Below are 21,760 nucleotides of genomic sequence, written 5' to 3'. Positions count from 1 at the left end.
TTTCCCAAACTCAATCCTTCGCTTCAAGCTATAACTCACATATATTCTCAGAAAAGGGCATAATGGAAATGTGACTAAATAAATTTTGATTTGTCATAGCAAAATAAAACTCCCTTTGACTGGCTGGAGACAGAAATACTTTAAGATAAGTCTTCTTAAGCTTCTTCAGGAAATGAGTTCTAGAAATGGTGTTTACTGAAAGGTAAATGCTGCTAAGGAAAGTACTAACTCCTATTTAAAGTTTCTTTCAAAGCCAATTATTTATTCCTTTCACTGTCCCTAGGTTTGGAAAAAGTGCCAAAAGACCTTCCTCCTGACACAACTCTGCTGGATTTACAGAACAACAAAATCACTGAAATTAAAGAAGGAGATTTCAAGAACTTGAAGAATCTTCATGTAAGTGTATAAATGAACTACCATTTCCCCCCAAAAAAAATAAATGGGGACAAATGTGGTTTTGGCCTAGTACTCAGTTTTTTAAGGAAAACTGATGAAATACTCTCTGATCTTCCTCCACCAGCCCAGTGTGTTTATTTCCTTTCCCATTCCTCTCCTTCAAACTCTCTTCTCATACCACAGAAGTTTCTCATCTCTTTTCAGCTCTTCATACCTGTCTCCTGTTCGTTCGGTCTCCTGATCTCCATTATAACTTCTCTCACCTATTTATGTATGTTTTTGGTCCCTTTGGCACAGTGACTAGGTTATTTCTATTTAAAAAGCAGATCCATCTCAACCCTGCCACCTCACTCACTTATTACTGTATTCCTTCCCCTCCCACCTCTGAGCTCACAGATTTTTGTATATACCATGTTTGTTAGCAGTTTTTCTGTAGTAATTTTAGTTTAAAAATCTTTTCAAATCGATCTTCTGCCCCCTGCACTACAATGAAATTGTGTTCTTGCAGTAACCTTCTCCTAGCAAAACTCCATTCTCATCCTCCTTTACCTGTCAGTCTCTTCCAACACCGCTGTCTGTTTTCCTCTTTGCTGAAATATTTTCCTTCCCTGGTTTCCGTGACTGCCCTTTTTTCTGGTTCACCTCTTCTTTTCCAAGTTTCCATCAGACAACTACCTTCCTCTGTTTCCAAATTTTTGTTTCTCTGTCTGAGGTCCTCCTCCCTTATTTCTATACTTTTCATCAACATCTTAAAATTTATACCTCATAGCCTTGCCTCAATTTTGTTGAAATATCTCTTTCTTTCCAGATCAGAAAAAGGTTATTACTTCTCTGCCTTTGAAAGTAATACCCCAACTCAGGCATATTTCTGAAATATTATTTTTCTAGCGTTTCACCAACTCAATTTATTCTGTGTATTATTCCATTTGTTCCTTTTTGATTATAACCAATATAAACTACTTGGCTTTGCTTTCCTGGGTCCTTATAGCCTCTTTCTATTCTATTGTTTTCATTCATAACTAAGAAGCCAACTCCCACTTTTTATCCGTTCATGATGCCAATGCCATCATCCAAACAAGCACTGTTTCAAAAAATAATCTCCATTCAGCCACTCATTGTTGGAAAAAAAATCCTATAAACATTTATTTCCTTAATTACTTCCAAATTCCCTCTTAAATTTTTCTTTTAATGCAACATTGAAAAGAAAATTTTTTAAAAAATTCTAGAAATAGGCACAATGCCAGACTGTCCATAGTAGAGGGACCTGCATGAGTAAATCATGATGAAGTTCATGTTATCTAATTTTAGCATAGATGTCTACAGTTAAGCTAGTTACATAGATAACCTCTACAGTCAACTCAGAGAAGTAGGTATTTCTACATCACATTTCATCTGACTTGTTTCAGAATGGGATGACTTGTGTCCCAGAATTTTTTTTTTTCAATTCCTCTGCTTGGCTGCTGAACAGATTGGACACCCTTATTCCTGCCCCACTTGTTTTGGTTTTCTTCCACCTTGGAGAGAAGTCCTGTGTCTTCAGTGAAGATCATCTGCAAAGTGCTAAAAAAGAGAAAAGACTTGTCAGTGAAATTAATCTTTTTGCAATCCTTCTTCATGACACTGCATGAAATGAGTCAGACCATGGTATTGCAGATGAAAAGCACTGACCTCAAGGACTTCTGCATACTTGGAACTCAGTCTGGGTCTCTGTTATACATCCTGCTGTGAATTAAGCTGCTGTGAACGATGTTATCTCATTGAGGTTAACTCTTAGGATTTACTTTATTTCTTTTATTGCAGTAGATATAATTTAATAGTGAATTAAATAGGTAACTCTTCAGGGAAGAGATAATTTGTTTGTCTAACTCCCAGAAGTACCCAGTACATGCTTAGGGGCCAGTGGAAATCATACAGAAGAGTGACAACAGTAACATCCGTTTTAACAAATTACTTTCAAAACAATACAGTTTTCCTGGATTTACTCAGGAACAAACCCCCATCCTCTCATCTCCTCCCCAAAATAATATTTTAGTCATGCAGTACATTTATGTAACTAGGCACCATCTTTACTCTCAGCAGGCATCATTCTTATTCTTTTGTAATATCTGGGAATGATTCCCATTCCCAACTTTGCAATTAAATATTCTTCAGAGTCATAGTGAAAGGGGAATATTGTTTTTAGATAAATATAACTCAAACGCTTTGTTGTTGACGGAGCTCCATTGTCACTTTTGTTTTAAGGAGATATATGTGTGTGTGTGAGACATATGTATAAAAATATATATATAATGTATATGCTTTTAATCATATTCCCTGATAAACATGGCTTGTGTTAGCGTTACACTTGACAGTGTGATGTTCAAGAGTTTCTAGGCTTCTTAGACTTTACTAAACCTTCTTATACTCTACTAAAACAGCAAGGTTTACATAAATAATTACTGTTTCAAAATCTAAAATTAACCTCTTGCATGAATTTATCACTTAAGGGAAAAATTCCTTAAATCCCAATTTTCATAGCTCTTGAAAAAAATGAACAGTATATTCAGTTTATTCCTTTTGAATATGCCTTTTAAATTCCTTCCTAATTTCTATAGACATCACCAACCCCATAAGTAATAGTTTTAGAAGGGATTTTCATGAACAAGTTGAGCTGAACCTAAATTTCAACTTGTACTGAAAACCAGATGAAGTAAGGAGAAAAGAAAGGATCTACCTATAATTTCCCCCGGCTTCTCTTTCAGCACAAAAGTATCTGCTTATGCTCTGAAAAAGAAACAAAAGGGTAGTAATTTGTACTTAAAAAAAAATATTCTTTGTATCAGAAAATTTTCCTGAGTAGGTAAAAGAGAAGTTAAAATTTGCAGCTGTGGAAATATGGCAAGCAATTGGAAAAGGACGCAACTAAGGGAATATTTATCTGCAAATAATAGATGCCTGCCAGAAAACACCAGAGTCAACAGTTTTGGTGCACTTGATATTTTTATAGTTTTAAATTCATCCAGGAAAAAGTGTCTAAAGTTGTACTATAAAAACTCAGTGACACTTCACACTATTTAAAAATGAAAGATAAGATATATTTTTTTACTGGAGGACTTGGGAAAATAGGGAAAAAAATCAAGACAGGCTTTTTTTAGGGCTGAGGACTGAGTTTTGCGGTTTCAGAGAACTGTCTGCTATTATGTAAAAAAATTGCTTGTGATTTAGACCTGTGGCAAAACAATCAGCGAGGTGCTGTTGGAAAAGCCAGGAAAAAAATCTTCTATGAAACCATGAGGATTTTCCAGGCAGACTGACACTTCTGGATAGAGTACAGTACTTTGACCCCATGGACACAATAAAGAATCCAAAATACTACATGAGTAAGCCCTCATGCAGAGTGAAGGAGGAGTCTACAAAAACAGCACAAGGAGTTGCATGCTGTGTGGCAAAGCCAAAGCAAACCAGCATAACGCCTGGCACTTGGAAAAAGAGGTAAAAGAAACTACTGTGTACTAGATCACTATATGAACAGCACAAACAAAATAGCAACTGCCTGCTTTTCCAACGGGAATTTTTCAATGGCACAGTGTCAGTGCAGCAAAAGAAGACAAATGCACTATTGGCCTGAAATCAAATGGAACATTGCTTCATCTAAGCTGGCAGAACTATGCAAAGCCATGATGGTGCATACAACAGTGCTAAAACCAGTTGTATTTATACCGAAAGAAAAGCCCTGCACGAAAGAGATAAAATATTTAAACTTGGGACCTAAGGTTATGATATATCCACACTAAGGGATTATCAACACTAAATGTACGGGCAAATAAACTGAAACACTGGAAAAATAATGTATTACATTCGAAAAGTTTCGTGCACTCTTTTTTTTTTTTTTAAATCAAAAGGAGGCTCCCTATGGAAGGACAGGAGCCCAGATTAACTGAAGAAAAGTCTAAGAACATCTTCCAGGGATACAGAAAAGCTCCTAACAGATCAAACAATATCAATGAAAGAACACAGTCTTCTGATGACTCATTACAGCTTCAGCTCCCTTTTCCCAGGCATAATTAAAAGAGATGTTAAGTAAACATAATGCTGTGCAAATTGCAGAATGAAGAGTCAGTAACCATCAAGATACTGTAAAAAACCAAAGACAGATATCTCTCCAGTTTTTAACTCTGAACTCAACTCCCACTATCATCAATGGCAGACATTCTTAACAGGACTGGGGAATACCATTTTTTAAATTTTTTGTTTCCACTTGGTGCAGCTGTAGGTTTCTAACAAATATTCTGAGAAGAAAAAAAATAACCTTTCTGAAATGCAGCACTCCCTTAGAGAGCTCTCATTTCCTCAGACTCTCTTTTACATTGTGCTCAACACACAATGAAATTTTCCACTGAAACAAGCGAAGTGCAATACACAACACACGTGCAAAATATTTTTATTGTGCAGAGGGTAAAGATCTTTTCATGCAAGGAAAACAACAGAAGAAAATGCTTTTAGGTCCTTAAAATTCTGGAATCAGCGTACTAAGCTAATGAAAAAAGGAAATTTTAAAGAGTACAACAATAAAGTACACAAGCAAATTGTGATAAAATGAATAATGAATAACTAAAATGCTTGCCTCGGTAGACAAGGACAGGGTTGAAAGATTCTGTAGAAGTCTAGAGCATTAGGACTATTTTTTGTTGGAGCAGGAAAAAGCAGAGCCAGCTGTTCCCTGGTCACGTGTGCAAGTCATGTAACACAATACTTATCAGTGAGAGCTCAAACTCACGCGAACTGGATCTGCATCAGGCTTCTTGGCTTTGCGAGATTATTCAACAAGGTGCTGTCGATGTGATCAAACAGCTTTCCACAGTCGTCTTTCATTTATACTGGGGGCTGTTGTTTCAATGCCTTGACACCTCCTTCCCTCACAGTTCATTCATCTCTTCCCTCTTGTTTCTATGTCATCCCTTTTTCCTTGCCCTTCTTAGCTATGTCCACTTGATCCTAGGTCTGGTAGGGTTACTACCAAACCCTACCAAAGACTTTAAGTAACAACAAATAAAGAATAATTGCACCATCCTGTTTTTTTATACCTTTACCCTTTTCCTGCCATAACTGTAGATCAGGGGACCTTCAAGAGACATAACATCTGAAATTCTGTTCAGAGACCTCCTTGGATTCAGGGGCTCTTGGTGCCTTCAAGTTTATGAATGTTTATGATGTTTTAAATTAATTTAAAAATTAATGCTTATTTTGTAGAATTCTGTCTCCTGGTATGACGCAATTAGTGAAGAATGTCAAGTTCTCTTTTATATTTTTGGTGTTCTTTGTTTTGTTTTGTTTTGTTTTTTTTTCCCTTTTCCTAAGTGTACATCCACTCCTAATAATTTGGCAGAAAAGCTGGACTATATGTCCAGGTTATGAGTATGACTTAACAACTAAAACCATAAGGCAAACAAGAAAAGCCAAATTTATTATTATTTTTATTTGGAAGCCTGACTCCTGAGCTTACAGTTCTTCAGGCATTACCGTTCCTAGCAGAACTGTAATAAAAAACAGGTAATAATGCAATACATAACCCAGGAAATTAAAGAAATTCCATCGGGTCAGCAGATTGACTTTTCAGTTTAAACCCTGAAGGACACATGCATCATTAAAGATTTGATGTTAGGTAAGAGTACCATCCCCAGCTGGCAAAACAGATGTATCACCATGTATTACGTCTGACAACAATTTGCTGATCATTTTACAGTTCAATTCTGATTTTGGCAAGGCTCTCCCTTCAACATATTCTAAACTAAGAAGACCAGAAGTAGGGATGAAAACCACTCAGAACAATCCCCTGACATTCTCACATAATGGAGTTTTACACAAAAAAATGCAATCCCCTGCTGCCCACCCCCAGACAGGGCAAAAACTGTAAGTTTTGCTAACCCCCAAGAAGAACAACCCTACGTTAGTTCCTACATGATTGCCACACGCTCCCTCTGCAGTTTGTCAGGGTGTATTTTGACAAAAGCCTGCCAACAAGTGTTCCAAAATTTTCCTGAATTGTGAATCCTCCTTTTTGTTTTGGGAATAAATATTTGAGGTAGAAACCAGGCCAGAGGGAGCTAAATGGCCAGACTCCCACTGACTTCAACTGAGCCAACATCTATTCCTGTCATACAGTGACTTTTATTTTTTTTTCTTACTACTCTAATATCAGAGGTGTTTCAGTAAAAAGTAAACAATCTTCGGAGCAAAACCTGGATTTTTTTTCTTCTCTGAGCACTGCTTAAACTGCTGGTCATGATAAGGTGGTCTATAGGTATTACCACAGTGACATATTATAACAGAGTCAAGGTTTACAGTGCAATGTTCACATGCTATATATGACAAGGTAAAATGACTTTATCTCAAGCAAATGAGGATAGAAGCTAAATTTTCTCTTATCCATAGAAAATTGCTATGAGCCCTCGAAGCCTGACTAAGCGATGACTAATGCTCGATGTATTTGTGCCTGTTTGTTTTCCCTTGCTTTCTTGCCTCTTTTCTTACCTATGGCTAAATATCTTAGCACCCATACCAAGTCATGCTGAAAGTTGTGCATTGGTGTGCTCAGCATTTTGTATCAGGACTTGGTGACACGTTTCGCTTTTTTTTTTTTTTCTTTGGGGGTACATTTATTTTAAGAGAAATATCCTTTTCTCCACCAAAAATGGGAGTGTGGAAGAAGATAGATTTTTGAATAAAAGTGCCGATTCCTCTAGCTCTGTTCTAGGCTGTCACGTTTCTTCAATCTGCCAAATCATTTCATACTAGCAGCATCTCAAGTGCTGTCTGTAGCCAAGGGGCCCCACCACTTCCAGCACTTTGAGGTCGACCCTTATTTTCCCCTCCAAGTACTCTCTGTACACAATTTTTATATGTCCTTTGACAAGGTGAATATAATGCCCCATCATGCCATCTGGGCTTTATTCAGGATAGTTAGTCCATGTGGCATGTTTTTGCCTAACATCCCTTCCTCAATAGCACTGCCTGCAGATGTTTTCCCTAGGTTTTTCTCCTCCAGTTCCTGTTTTCACTGACCTCTAAATCCCCCTGTGTATTTCATTTTATTTTGTTTTGTCTTGTTTTAACTTTCGTTACATGCAAACCATACGGGGCACATTCTGAGGAAAGTAAACAGCAGTGCTCCAAGGCTAATAACTTCGTTCTTTAAGTCTTGCATATAATAGAGTTATTGTGAAGCGGGAAAGGAACCCAGGGGTATGGCTTGCCAGGTGCTATGCTGGTGTGTTATCCTCATCATTTGCTGTTGCTCTGGGAGACAGTAAAACTTATCTTGCAAATTCTGATGTGTAGGTTTATTTTTATTTCTTTACAGCTGCACAACAGTGTGGAAAAATAGTCCAGGTTTAAAAAACCGGGAGCAGGGACTTGCAGAGTGAGATGTGAGTGGGAAATCATACTCTGGTACAAAACAGTTGAAAACTATGGGGTTGTAATACCTTCCCACTTTATACCACCATACATACATTCCCACTGTGAAATCGGTATTTTTAAGCCTACCTTTGATAGATACCATTGATTCTAACTGAGAGACTTTCTGAATGTTTGAATAAAACAACAGTTTTGTGTGTTTTCCTAAGATGACATGATCATATTCAGGATGATATGCAAGGGCGAAGCAGAACAGATTAATCCTAGATATCTAGATAATTTTTGGACTATCAGTTCTGCTCTCAAGAGCTGTAACAACCCTCTTAACATCAACTATTCAGAGAATATTTACATTGCAGAGCCTAGCTGATGTATACCTATATATTTCCAGCAGGAAATATTTCACATCAGATCATCAACTGTGATAATCATAGCCCGAACATTTTTTATCAAAAAGGCAACAAAGTTAAAAAAAACCCCAAATAAAATAGAAAAAAAAGATAAGGCAGACCAAGATAAATGACCAAGGAGTTCAAAGCAGGATGCAGGATAAAAATGTCAAGGGCTGATAAAATGAGTCTAAACTCATTGAATGTTGACTTAAAGATCTATGGAAAAGAAATCCATGGTAAAATAAAGAAAAAAGAAAGAAAATGAAATCATGTAATTAGCAATAGTACATTCAGTTATTGAGTTATTATGATAAAAACAATGAAAGAGACTCATCTGCATAATTCAAGCTGTTCCCCTCAGAATAAATGGCTTGTTTCCCATGTCCTAATATTGTGCAGCCAGTTGTATTGCACTACGGGCAGAATCTACATCAGTACCACAACTCTGGCAATGATGACTCAGGAAACCCCACCCCGTGTGTACCCTGTGTGTACCCCATGTGTTCTCATGGCAGTTCTTATAGCTCAGGCTCAAATAAAAGAGAGTTGAGGCCATGGCTTCCACTGACCAATATATTTATTTTGGGAGAGGCTTATTGTTAGAGAAATACTCTGCTGAACTGTGAGTGACCTTTTCTACCTCCTCTTGCAAATGTGTTATTGCTAGCTAGCATACAAAATTAAAACCAGATATGTTCAGCTTTATGAGTACTCATTGAAACCATGTAAAGAACACACTGCTTGCTTTGCTCAGGATGATCTGCAACAGGAGTCTATTAAGGACAAAACCACACATCCAATACCATTTTAAACTATATTCTCACCTCTTTTTTAGTTTTCATGATAGAGAGGTGTTGTCATTGATAGTGGTACACTTCTTGGCACTGTTTTAATACTGAACTGATTGTGGAAAGAGCTGAATGCTCAATTTTCCTCCAAGAAACAGGCTGAAGTGTAATTCTGAAAATACTTAAAGTGTATTAAAAAGCAGTGAATGTTAACTATGGTATATGCAATACAGAAAATGTGGTTTAGCAGCAACTTTGTCTTCTGTTTCTGAAAATAGCATAGCGGAGTTAGTGAACAAAGATATTCTATAGCTATTCTCTAGTAATAAATATGAATAGCTATTGATGCAACCCATTCTACCTAGTTCACTGCACAAACATGCAGCGCTGTAAGTCTGATGAGTAGGTAGCAAACAGAAGGAATGATAAGATTCATTCTCATATGTATCATATCTAAAATCTTTTCTGTTAGCTGCATTACTCTTCTGACAGTAATGGGACTTTATTCTCCCTTTTTATGTCATGGTTGGTTAATCTAAAAGAGAGTTAGCAATAATGTAAAATTTCAGAGGAATACAGAGACCACCTATAACAGGTAACAGAGATTTTATGGAGGCCTTTCTTTCCTGACAGTGTAGAAAGCTAATTTGCTTAGAGTTACCCTGAGTCTAGATATCACAATTGTGAGAACTAGATTAGGTACCTACATAGGAGGCAGAATGAATATGGTCCATGATCCCTAACTGCAGGACTTACAGTATGATGCTTCAAATTGCTCCCCTTCCATACCAAGTTATACTTACCAAAAAAACTCAGCTTATATCTCTGCAAAAAATGAGGGTATTATCAGTCAGAAATCTAGTAAGTGCAGTCTGTAAGACTAACAGCAAAGAGGTGATGATATACATATTTTTATTAAGTTAGGCTGTGCCTTCACTGTATTGAGTCATAGAATTTTCTGTTCAGGAAAAACTGGTTAGGATGATTGTGTGATGATGTGTAAGGTATAAAAGTATCCTCAGAATAAATGAAACCAGAAAAACAACAAGTGCAAATAAACCTGATAATGTTGGATTTATGTGAATTACTTGTTCTTCACAGCTTTCAAGTGGAAGGGTTGGACTTGGATATAAATTATGTATGTTAACAGAAGCTGCATATACCTCAGCAATGAAATAATACTTTTATGTGTTATGTAGGCCTTGTTTATCTTTCACTGCTTTCAGAAGTTCTTAATCTATTTGTTTTAGTACTGCATTGCATTTTATTCAGCTTGCTAGATTGGCCGTCAAAAGATATCAAAAGACACTAGAAAAGAATAATAACTTTTTAATGTTTCATTCCTTAAAATAACTTCTCTAGTGGTCACCTGAGATCTTCTACATTATTACTCCACAGGCATTGATCCTTGTTAACAACAAAATCAGCAAAATAAGCCCATTAGCTTTTGCTCCTCTGAAGAAACTGGAAAGACTTTACCTGTCCAAGAACAACCTGAAGGAACTCCCAGAAAACATGCCGAAGTCTCTTCAGGAGATCCGGGCTCATGAGAATGATATCTCCAAGTTGAGGAAAGCCGTCTTTAACGGACTGAATCAAGTGATTGTCTTAGGTACGAGCATGAGAAATTATAACAAAATCATCTCAGTGTTTTTTCAAGATGTTTTTAGTTCAATCAGTGATTTTATGTAAAAAGCCAAGAAATGTTCCAATAAATTGTACCTCCAAATTAGCTTTGACCTGAAGGAATAGGTACCTACATTGCAGCACAGCTCATGACCATGTTTTGTTGGCAGAACTAGGCACCAATCCTATCAAGAGTTCAGGCATTGAAAATGGAGCTTTTCAGGGGATGAAGAGGCTCTCCTACATCCGTATTGCAGACACCAACATTACTAGCATCCCAAAAGGTAAGAAATTCAATGAATATTTCAGAGATTTTCACAGGTATAATATAGTGACTTTTAGTCAGCTGGAAAAAAAAAAAAATTATGGAAGTCTTTTAAGTCAGTCCTTAGAGTATCCATTACTTGACTACTTCAATTTTTGTTCTGTTGTCCTTTATTGGTTTGGAAAATTTTGTTTTTCTATTATGAGAAGCTCCACAAGAGGTTCACTGTCAAAACCAAGACATTTTATATTATTTTTCTTTCCTTATCTCATAGCTTAAATACAAAGAGGAAGAGTGTTTTCATCCTCCAGCCCTGTTTTGTGAGCCTGATCAACGTTATACAGATGTAAACTCATGTAGAATTAACAGAAGTTCTATAAGCATAAAATCAGCCCTCCACAAATCTGCGGGTTTGAAGCCAAAAATACTATTCCTATACAAAACAGAAAGATTTGATGGTTTTAAAAGTAATTAATTGCAAATTGCTAAAAAATAAGAACAACATCAATATAACCTATTAAAAAAACACAAACACACACACAAAACAAAACAAACCAGAATGGTTCCAATCCAGAGGAAATTATATTGAATTTATTCATACTTTAGCCAGCAGATTGTTTTGAAATAGCTGAAAAATTTTTGAAAGTTAATGCAAGTTGTTTTTTCTTTCTTACCACATTTCCTGTTTTGGATGTTCCTTTGAGGGACCTCACATAGTTAATATATTTGGTTCCAATTTTTTTTTCCTGATAAACAGAATTTGCAAACTAGTATGTGCCCTACCTAAAATAACATTAAAATTATTTTACTTAAACTTTATAATCTCATTTTCTGCTGCTGTTATTTGTTAAATATCTAGGTGCCAAATGTTTGTAGATTTATGTATGTGCATAGTGTGGATAAAAAGAAGGCTCTTTCTCTTACACTATCATATATGTCCCATTTACATAATAATGAAGGCTAGAATTCATATCTGAGAAGAATTGTTAGTTTTTAACTGTTCTATGATGACCTTACGAGCATGATCTTATTTCATGCCAAATAAATGTTTACTAGAACTGTTACTAGCTGTTTTCAGTTTCCCTCATTGTGAAAGTTCCTTGTTTCATTCAATGAATTGTTCTTGGCCATGTCTAGTAAAAATCTTTTTTCTTACTGTAAAAGAGTCTCAGTGTAACACGAGTCCTTTACAAAAAGATTATCCAGTTTTATTAAAAGTGCTTTGATGGTGTTTTCTCTTTCAGGCCTTCCCCCATCCCTTACTGAACTTCACCTTGATGGCAACAAAATCAGCAAAATTGATGCTGAAAGTCTGTCTGGACTGACCAACTTGGCAAAGTAAGAATTCATTTCTTCTTTTCACATAAAATATTAGTTGAAATTGTAACCACAAAAAACATCATTCTGGGCTTCATGAGTGTTATCATCATTGAAGCAGCACATAACGTATCAGGGAAAGCTTCTAAGGACTTGTGTACTGACTTAAGAGAACAAAACAATTGTTTTTTTCTAACATCACTTTCCAGTTGTTTTTAATTATGAGTGAAGTATGCCCAGGACAATTGTTTCTTTGATTTAAAAAAAAAAAAGAAAAAAAGGATAAAGAAAGCAATTAGATTTTTTAACTATGTCATGCTTCTCTCATTGTATTTCCATCTTTGGTTTATGCAGTTTTATTGGAACACTGCATTGCTCATGCAATTTCCTCTGCAAACTGAGGAAAAAAACACATGGGAACCAAACCTGCTTGAAACAGTTTCTTTTGTTTCTTAAGAAAAGCAAATCTGCAATGAGTCCAAGAAAGTGACAAAAAATTAATCACACTATATAAATAAAAAAGTATCATTTTTTTCAGGGTGATTGTACCTTGCTAATCTGTGAATATATTGTTGAATATGTTTATCTAACTGTAGGAAAATGTAAGAAAAATTCCCAAAGAACAGTTATAGACATACAGAATTATTGGTGAATTAGTTCATATTAGATAACGTGCTAAAATAGTAAAATGGGCCTTTTAATACAGGGTATTTTAATACTATGCTATACTATTTTAAGATTGTTCTATGAAAATAGAAGTGTAATTGATCTATAAGACCATTAATCAGATTATTGTATCTAATTCCTGGGTCTTCACCTTAATCATTCAGTTTAATAATCTTAATCATTCTTCTTGTCACAATCAAGGAAGAAAACAGAAATAAAAGAAACTTCACTGAGCAACAGGAGTTAAATTTACCACTACTTATAGTAGATTGGATAGCAATTCAGTGCAATGAAGTATGTAGTAATTTAACGTGTATTTTAAATCTGTCAATTCCAGGTGGTAAGGCTTTGTCGTGGTTTAGCCTCAGATGGCAACAAAGAACCACGTGCCGCTCGCACGTGCCTTCCTAATACAGGAAGGATCGTAAGAAAAGGCAAGACTCTTGGGTTGGGACAAAGGCAGTTTAACAGAACAGCAAAGGGAACAGGCAAACAACAACAACAACACGGACAGGGGAATATACAAACGTGATTACGGAACCGCCGCTCCCCGCAGCAACTTCCTGCCCCCTCCCCCGGCAGCTCAGGGTGGGCATGGCTCACATGGCATGGAATACCAGGAAAAGTTAACCCTATCCCCACCGGAACCAGGACAGGCTTAGAACAGCTTTCTAGAGCTTGTAAAATAAGGCATTTCAATTCATGTTTAATGTTCATATTTGATCACAGATTGATCACCACTCAAAAAAAGTCTGCTCGTGGATTTTAATGAAAAATTATATATACCATAATTATAGGCTAGGGGACTACGAAGAAGTTCTTGTTAATGATAGAAGCTTAGTATAAAATGTAACATCCTCCAGAGAAATGATGAAGAAAACTTCCAAAACCAAAATAAAATTGTAACTGCTCAGGTAGAGAGTAATTCACTTTACTGGAGGAGGGAGGTGTGGATGAGTCAGTTGTCCTGCAGATGAGCCAATTTTCACATTCACACTTGGAAAACAATACAGGCAACATCACATGAACAATATTGTTGGAAGCCCTTCTTAAGACATGAAGTTTTAAGCAGCAAGTGCTGATGGACTGCTAAAAATATCTAACCTTGGGCTGCTTCCATGGTGGCTCTACTGTGCGGAGAAACCAGATACTCTGTTGATTGTGGTGTGGAAATGTGGAGCTGCTCAGAGCAGGAACCAAGTCCTAACTGCTCTCTGGCCTGTGCTTGAGCAGGCAACTTAAGCGTAGTCAGAAATCCTCTTTTGCAAAGTTGAAAAGTAAGGCAGAATACAGATTTGATGAAAAGGGAGGGCATTGAACATAACAGAGCAGACAGATGAAGAATGGAGTGAGCTACAGGAGAGCTCTAGGACAGCATATGGGATAAATCTAAGGGGCAACATGCCCATTATGGGGCAGAAACAAGCTACCAAAAATAGCTTTTATTTATACATCTAAGACTTCGAGAACATTAGTATGGGGCCAGACCACTCTCCTGGATCACGTCAACGCATGCTCAACAGTCTAATAGTTGCCCTAAAGTACAGTTGGGCTTTGAGAAGCAGGTCACTTTTCTGACTGTGTTAAGGTGTTTTGAACTGTAAAAGAGCTCAGTGTAGATCTAGTGTTCATTTTTTTTTGAATTCTTGAGTTCTAGCAGATCACCAGTATTTATCCTTTTTGTTTGTTTGTTTGTTTTCCTTGTAAAATTACTCTTAAGTATTCCAAAAGTCTTCATATAGTGCTACAGTTGGGAAAAAAAAATAATCTCCGTAATGTAAACCCAGCAAAGACTTTGCTGGTTTCATGCAGGAATGAAATCCACAGGAGGAAATACAGCTGATGTTACTAAAGTCTATAGCCTGTTAAAGTTTACTGAAAAGGTCTAGCTCCATACAGTGGAAGTTGCATCAAGCCCTGAATAATGATGTTGAGCAGCTTGAAGCCTGTTAAAGTGCACATAACAAAAAAGTGGGAATGGGCAAGCAGGGATGTTGAGGGCAACAGAAGGTGAAAAAACATTTGAGAATTTCTTAAGTGTTTAGATATGTCTTTGATGTTGCTCTTCAATGATTTAGAACACTGTGACTAGGTCAGCTAAAACACTGGAAATATGTTACATCTTCACTAACATAAAAGGAAATAGTACGTCAATATAGTAAGAAAGAGTGATTTTTCAAATTCTTCCCTTTTTGTTCTCATGGGAAAAAGAAGAGAGATGAAGACCATATTCTTCCCTAACACTCTTAATCACCCTGTGTTTTACACACTAATATTGTCTTATTTCATTTGTAAACACAGCCCTAAGTGACTAGGAGTTTGTTTGTAGCACATTTAGATGAGATGTAATTACATATAATTTCACTGCCTGTGGGAGTTAGATCCACTTTTCTACAGACTCCTCCAATTTTACTTTCCCTAAAACATTAGCTTCATGAGCTAATCCTGAGTTGGATCTTGTCCATCCTTATGGTGTGTAAAGGGGTTACTTTTGCTTCAACAGACCAATATGAAAGTCTTAATTGCTTTTTTCATGCTGGTCTCCCTACGTGTGACACATCTGCTTATAGACCTGCTTATGTAGTAGCATATATTTAGATATATGTCAACCAAGAATTTATAGCCTTCTGCCAAAATGTGTTTCTTTTCCCCAATCCTTTTAAAGACATTCACTATAAGCACCCTTTACTGAAGTCCTTAATAGACATTCTGTAGATCTTCAGACCAAATTGCTCTGTAGGATCAAATCCCCCAAGTTTAACTAAATCTTGATATACTCTACTCAGAAGGAATTTTGTTCTAATAACTTTTAAATGAAAATTCTTCCTGATCAAATCCTAGCAAAGATACGCGATACTGTGAACTGATTTCTGAGTGAAATAAATCCCTGTTGATGTCAGTGGGAGATCTCATTGGACTCTCCTTTGTCATTTAATACTTTGACAACCTTGCAATGTTTAAATGAATATGATTGTGGCTATTTGTAATATATATAATACTAGTTAGCAAGACCTTTCTTTGACTGTTTATTTTTTAAAATGAAAATTCTAAAATGTCCTTCCATTCTTGGACAGCATTATTTCGGGAAAAATCTCTGCCATAAAGATCAAACAAGAATTTTTAGTTCTGTTATTTTACACCAGGTGCAGATTTTGACTTTTGAAGCTGGCACAAGCCACAAAGAATTACAGAAGTAGATTACTGTGAATGAGACTTTCTTTAAAAATACTCATCCATAGCAAATTATTTTGTCACAAGGATTCTGATTACCTGTATTAAATTCTAAATTGAGTCAGTTAATAAATCTCAGAGCATTTTTTCCCTCAAAATTAAAAAAAAAAAGATCGCTTAAAGAAAAAAGATAAAGCAAACTAGATGAAGTAGGTTTAGCCTTTATAGAAATAATTTTCTCAAAGGACAACACTGTTGATGACAACTCCTGCAGAATTACCACTGAATTCCCTGCCTCAACACAGAGCATTGTAACTTATGAGAGTCTCTTGAAAAAATTCTGTAGTTTGGTAGGTGCAAACCGAAATAGTATTAACACAGAAACACACAGATAGGACCAGAATTTTTCCAAATTGAACATAAATTGTTCTAGTAAACCCAGAAGAAATGTGTATGTCCCACTTCTGTGTCCTCCTGAACAGATCATTATGTATGACTCAGCTCCTGTTTCCAGTCTGTAACATGGCTCTAACTACATAAGTATCTTAGAAGGATGTGGTGAAGATTTAAACTTAGAGTTCTGGTCACCCTGCGTTATGTAGTTTGACAAAGAAAGTTGCAGTCAGTACTCCTAAAGTCATTCAAGAAACTCTTATTCGGCTTTTGAAGAAAGACTGGTGCCTATGGAGGTACACAGTACCTATCTACAGTGGGATTAGTCATATAATAGAAGTATACAGTACCATGGACACAAGTTAAATGCTACCATGATGACATCAGATGTCAAACTTATTTAAATATGTTTATCTAAACTGTTTCTCCATAGTGGCTTTGTACCTCATGCATAATTCTGAAAATTACTGTGGTCTGTTCTACAACAGTAGTATGTGGAAGTAACCAACCTAAGAAAGACGGTTGTGGGAACAAATTTAACATATTTTTGGGTTTGTTTGTTGTTGCTTGTTTTTTTTTTTCAGATTGGGTCTCAGCTTCAACAGTATTTCTTCAGTTGAAAATGGGTCTCTTAACAATGTACCTCATCTGAGAGAGCTCCATTTGAACAACAATGAACTTGTCAGAGTACCTGGTGGGCTGGGTGAACACAAATATATTCAGGTAAAGTTTATCACGCTGCCTCAGAGAGCAACTGTTGAAAGATTCTGAGTGGTATTTGTGTGGTTATTCAGTCTTGAACAGAAACATAGACAGTATTTGTGCAGAAGGTAACGCAATGAAAGTTTCGTAAACTGTTGAATAGGCATGGAAAAGTTGCAAACAGAAGACGTACTCTGATTTTTGTGTGGGTGTGGCTATGGAAGTGTGTAGATCTGGCAGTGTGCATTCGTATCGCTGTGTGTCTGAGGGTTTACAACAAATATGGGATTATTTGTGTACTTTGATTTCCTTTTTACTAAAAAAATGCTTTCAAAGAACATGTCTTCTGTTGAATTTTTTCAATTCTACTCAGTGACATTTTGCAGCCTTCCACAAGAACCTTCCCTGTGGTATCTTGCAAAGCTGTACCTTCAGGAGGGCAAAGAGAGGCAATATGCATTTCACATCAGCAGTATTTTTGAGGTTTGTGCGGCTGGATATCTAGAAACATGGCCTCTTCGAGCCAATTAAAATCTGTCTTCACTTGGACTAAGATTTTACAGGAATGAAAGCTCCCAAAGAATGAAGACTCCCAAATGTAAATCACCACTTGCGTGTAGCTTGGGAAAAATAATCAGAAATGGTAACTTTGGAGCAAAGTAATATTCATCAGCTATTTTAAATCATCATTAGTGATTACTTTGGCTCTGAGTCCTGCACAGTTGCACTCATGAGAGTGAAAGCGTTAGAGCTGGAGAGAAACCAGTTAGCACCAAATATATTCTTTATATTCAGCACATGCCTCTGAACCACAGCACTGAATAATTCCACATCTTTGAATCCTTTTTTTGTTACTATTATCAAATGATAGCAATGTTATTAGATTGCCTTGCATAGTTTCTGCTCTTTCTTTAGAAATTATTTCTAATTGGATATATTCTAGGTGTTTCAAAAGGTAAGCAGAATCAAGCATTTGTTTGGAAGAAAGGATATATTGTTACCCTGTATAACATTGCACGGTACACACCAAGTATTTGACATCAAATCATTAATCTTATTTGCCACGGTAGCTCTATTTCTCACTTTTGTACTTCTATGCTTTTCAGGTGGTCTATCTTCATAACAACAAAATTGCTTCAATTGGTATCAACGACTTTTGCCCTCTTGGCTACAACACCAAAAAGGCTAGCTATTCTGGTGTGAGCCTCTTCAGCAACCCCGTGCAGTACTGGGAAATCCAGCCCTCTGCTTTCCGATGTATCCATGAACGCTCTGCAGTACAGATTGGAAATTACAAATAGATGTCTAAAGAAGGGGTTCGGTTGTGTTTCAGCTAAAGTACCTGTTGTAATAGGCCTGTTCAAAAAATTGTTGCTAACAATTAATGCCAAATACCAGAAACTTCACTTTAAAGTGGAGATGGTCCATTGATGTAGAATAAATGAATGATTACAGATGTACAAGATCAAGCATACCATGAAAAGAATTGCCAACTGTGCTTTTAACTGACTTATTTCAGCCTTCTTTTCCAGCATGCTTTCTGTGGTATTTTTCAGTTTTCTGAATGCTACAGGTTTTAAGATTCCACTGTATATGAGATTCGGAGTAAATATTTGTCAAGCTATGATATAAAAAAAAAAAAAAGATAGTGATTGAGGTTATTTTTATAGCCACACACACACGAAAAAATAGTAGAGGGAAAAAGGACTCTCAAATCATCTTAAGACTTGAGAAGGTGAGAGTTACCTCCTTTAAATTTATTTCAAGCCCTGGAGGTTTAAAAATATCCACTATAACACTAAGCTAATTCTGAATGTATCTATTTAGCAGAGGCAAATAAAGTTGTTGCTAATGTCATTATTTTGGGAAAAATAAAAGAATTTCATATTGTACACATAGTTCTTTTAAGTTTGCCATTCTTCTAGAGCAATGCTATTCAGGATTAGCCTAACATAATCCTATTGAACAAAATAATGAGTAGTCTGCAGTACGAAACCTGTAACCTATGTCTGGAGCTCAATGGCTAAATTTCTCTAGGGCAAATCTCTCTCACCTTAGTCAGAAGAGCAGTTTTAATAACTTCAGTGAGACTGCCTTGCAGAGTATGGTATTAGGGTTTAGTCATTGGTATCAATCCATGTATATATCTAAACCAAAAATAATAGCAGTTCACTGTTCACTTGTTCTGCATTGTACATTTGTCAGCATCCTTTACTGTTTTTGTTTTTTAAACAAAGTTTTTAATCGTTAAGTAGAGATATGCAGGCTCCCCATCTGATGAATTTGTGGCATTTAGGTTATAAGCAAAATTAGAAGTATAGCAAAATATGAAGTGAAATAACTGCAAGGCCTAGCTGGACATTGCTGGGACATCATTTGTAGAAGTACCTTCTTAGAGTGATTTGAAGCCCTATGCAAATTGGATTCTTCAACCCATACCAGTGGGTAGCAAGCACATCAAAGGTAGGCTGCACATTTCTACTGTCAATCTACAAAGCTAAACATATACTCGATAAAAATGTCACCTTAAAAGAATCTTCTGCAGCCTCTTAATACTCCAAGGTCAATCTCTCTAATTTGTAAAACTTATATGTCATTTATATTAAAGAATAATGTAATACAGGCAAACTCCAAGGTGTTTGTCTTTATTTTCTGTTTTGATGGCATTACATAGTGTGTCAGAACTTTAATTATGATTAAGTCTTGAAAATTGAACATCTTAGGCATGGTGACAGCTAAAGTAAGAGTAAGTTGTGTGAAATTCTCTTGCCTCGAGAAACTTTTTCATGCCTAACACTCATAGGTATTTTTTCTAGGAAATGAATATGTTCTCTTTATATTTGTAATTTATTCAGGTAGCAAATAATTGGAAATTATTATGAACCTCTAAAGCCATTACACAGAAAGAGTGTATGTGCACTCTTGTTAGCAATCTTCTTCATATAGTAGCCAATGATTACCCCCATTTGCATCTGTTCTTACTTCTGGGTTTCACATTTTCTGAGTGTTATTTTTAAATAAAAATAACAGTACCTTATATCCTTCCAGAAAATGAGCAGTTAGATTTTTTCCTTTTGGTTCTTGGTTGAATATCTGCTATAATTCAGAGATAGACTTTGTGCAGAAAGCTAAGCACTGGCATTTCAATCGAGAACAAAGGCATTGTCTTAGCTTGGAGAACTCCACAGGGTTTTTATGTACCTGGTTCAAATTAGCAGATACAGATACAACTCACAGGAAGAGATTTATACAATAAACAATAACAATTACTTATTACATAAAACTTCATATAAATGTATACACAGGGTTCATATTTGTCCCTCCTTTAAAATTTGGCTTTAAAATCTCTCCATGCTAAGGCTTTCCTTACAAACCAGAAGCAGTTTAAGTTCAGAAGAAAATACCTGAGCCTGGTCCGCCTCTGTAATACCTATGTTATGTCCCATACCAAGCTTGCTGCCCTCTGTGCTAAAGCACAAGCTATTCCTCATAAAATACATTCCCTGCTAACAACCAAGGGCTACAAAGATAACAGGACTTTCCTGATTCCCAGTCCTGCGCAATAAAAAAGAATAAGCAAACCCTATAACATCCTCAGCAAGACTACGACAAATTCAAAAGGTAAACAGGCTGTTGGTTTTCCATAAATTGTGCAACCATACCTACAGTTTCTGACTGATAGGACTCTGTCCTAAGTCCAATACAGACGCACAGCATCTGCAAAGACTTCAAAGCAGCAGGAAACCCAATACTTTTAAAACTGCTTTTCATATAAATACAGAACAGATGGCTCTTCCACTTAAAACCAAACCAAACCAAAACAAAAATAAAGGAAAGAAAGAGGGCCTACAAGAAACATGGGGAGGGACCCTTTAACAGGGAGTGTAGCCATAGGATGAGGAGTAACGATTTTAAACTGAAAGAGGGTGGATTTAGATTAGACATTAGGAAGAAATTTTTAACTCTGAGGTGGTGAGACACCAGACCAGCTTGCCCAGAGAAGTTGTAGATGCCCCATGCCTGGTGACGTTCCAGGCCAGGCTGGATGGGGCTTTGAGCAGCCTGGTCTAGTGGGAGGTGTCCCTGCCCATGGCAGGGGATTTGGAACTAGATGATCTTTAAGGTCCTCTTCCAAACAAAACTATTCTATGATTCTATGGTTTTATGAAAGAAAGAAAAAAAGAACAAACACAAACAAACTATAATAGTTGGGTGGAAAGAAATAAGAGAGCTAAAGCTGAAAGCCTTTAGGCCCAACAGTGCATCTCCAATCCCTCCATAAGGTATGAAGACTCTCCTAGGGAGCCTAAAACAAAACATACGCCAATAATCTGAAAATTTGGGCTGATGAAAACGAGATACGAGAATAAAAAAAGTGCAGCTACAGATCCTCAACTGCAAGAATGATTTAACTGGTGTACAGAGGCTTATCATTTCTTCCACTGAATATAAAATTATAACAAATCCAAACCACAATAATAGCACTTGCTTGCTTTTAAAACCAATTTTCTAATAATATTTTAAAAAGTCTATCTTTTTATGATAAAGAAGACAGAATAATAAAATTGGAGACAAAAATATATTTTCTGCCATCTTAAATTAATAATACCTACTATCCATCACACTGCTTAGGAATATCACTGAGTAAA

At 36.3% G+C, this 21,760-nt stretch overlaps 1 protein-coding gene across 1 annotated transcript in view; it reads left to right on the top strand.

Moving 5' to 3' along the window:
• The window catches only part of DCN (decorin), a 40,772-nt gene extending 21,033 nt beyond the window's left edge, over window positions 1-19,739 (top strand). Inside the window, exons 3-8 of the mRNA XM_074574858.1 lie at window positions 284-396; window positions 10,370-10,583; window positions 10,768-10,881; window positions 12,107-12,200; window positions 16,994-17,132; window positions 18,218-19,739. Of these exons, the coding sequence (XP_074430959.1) occupies window positions 284-396; window positions 10,370-10,583; window positions 10,768-10,881; window positions 12,107-12,200; window positions 16,994-17,132; window positions 18,218-18,412 (869 nt within the window). The 3' untranslated portion in view covers window positions 18,413-19,739. The remainder of the gene's footprint in view (window positions 1-283; window positions 397-10,369; window positions 10,584-10,767; window positions 10,882-12,106; window positions 12,201-16,993; window positions 17,133-18,217) is intronic.
• The last annotated feature ends 2,021 nt before the right edge of the window (window positions 19,740-21,760 follow it).

This window comes from Larus michahellis, chromosome 1, assembly GCF_964199755.1.
Source record: "Larus michahellis chromosome 1, bLarMic1.1, whole genome shotgun sequence".
Lineage (NCBI taxonomy): Eukaryota > Metazoa > Chordata > Aves > Charadriiformes > Laridae > Larus > Larus michahellis.
The sequence above is the reverse complement of the archived record's forward strand: the minus strand, read 5'-3'. Positions and strand labels throughout refer to the sequence as shown.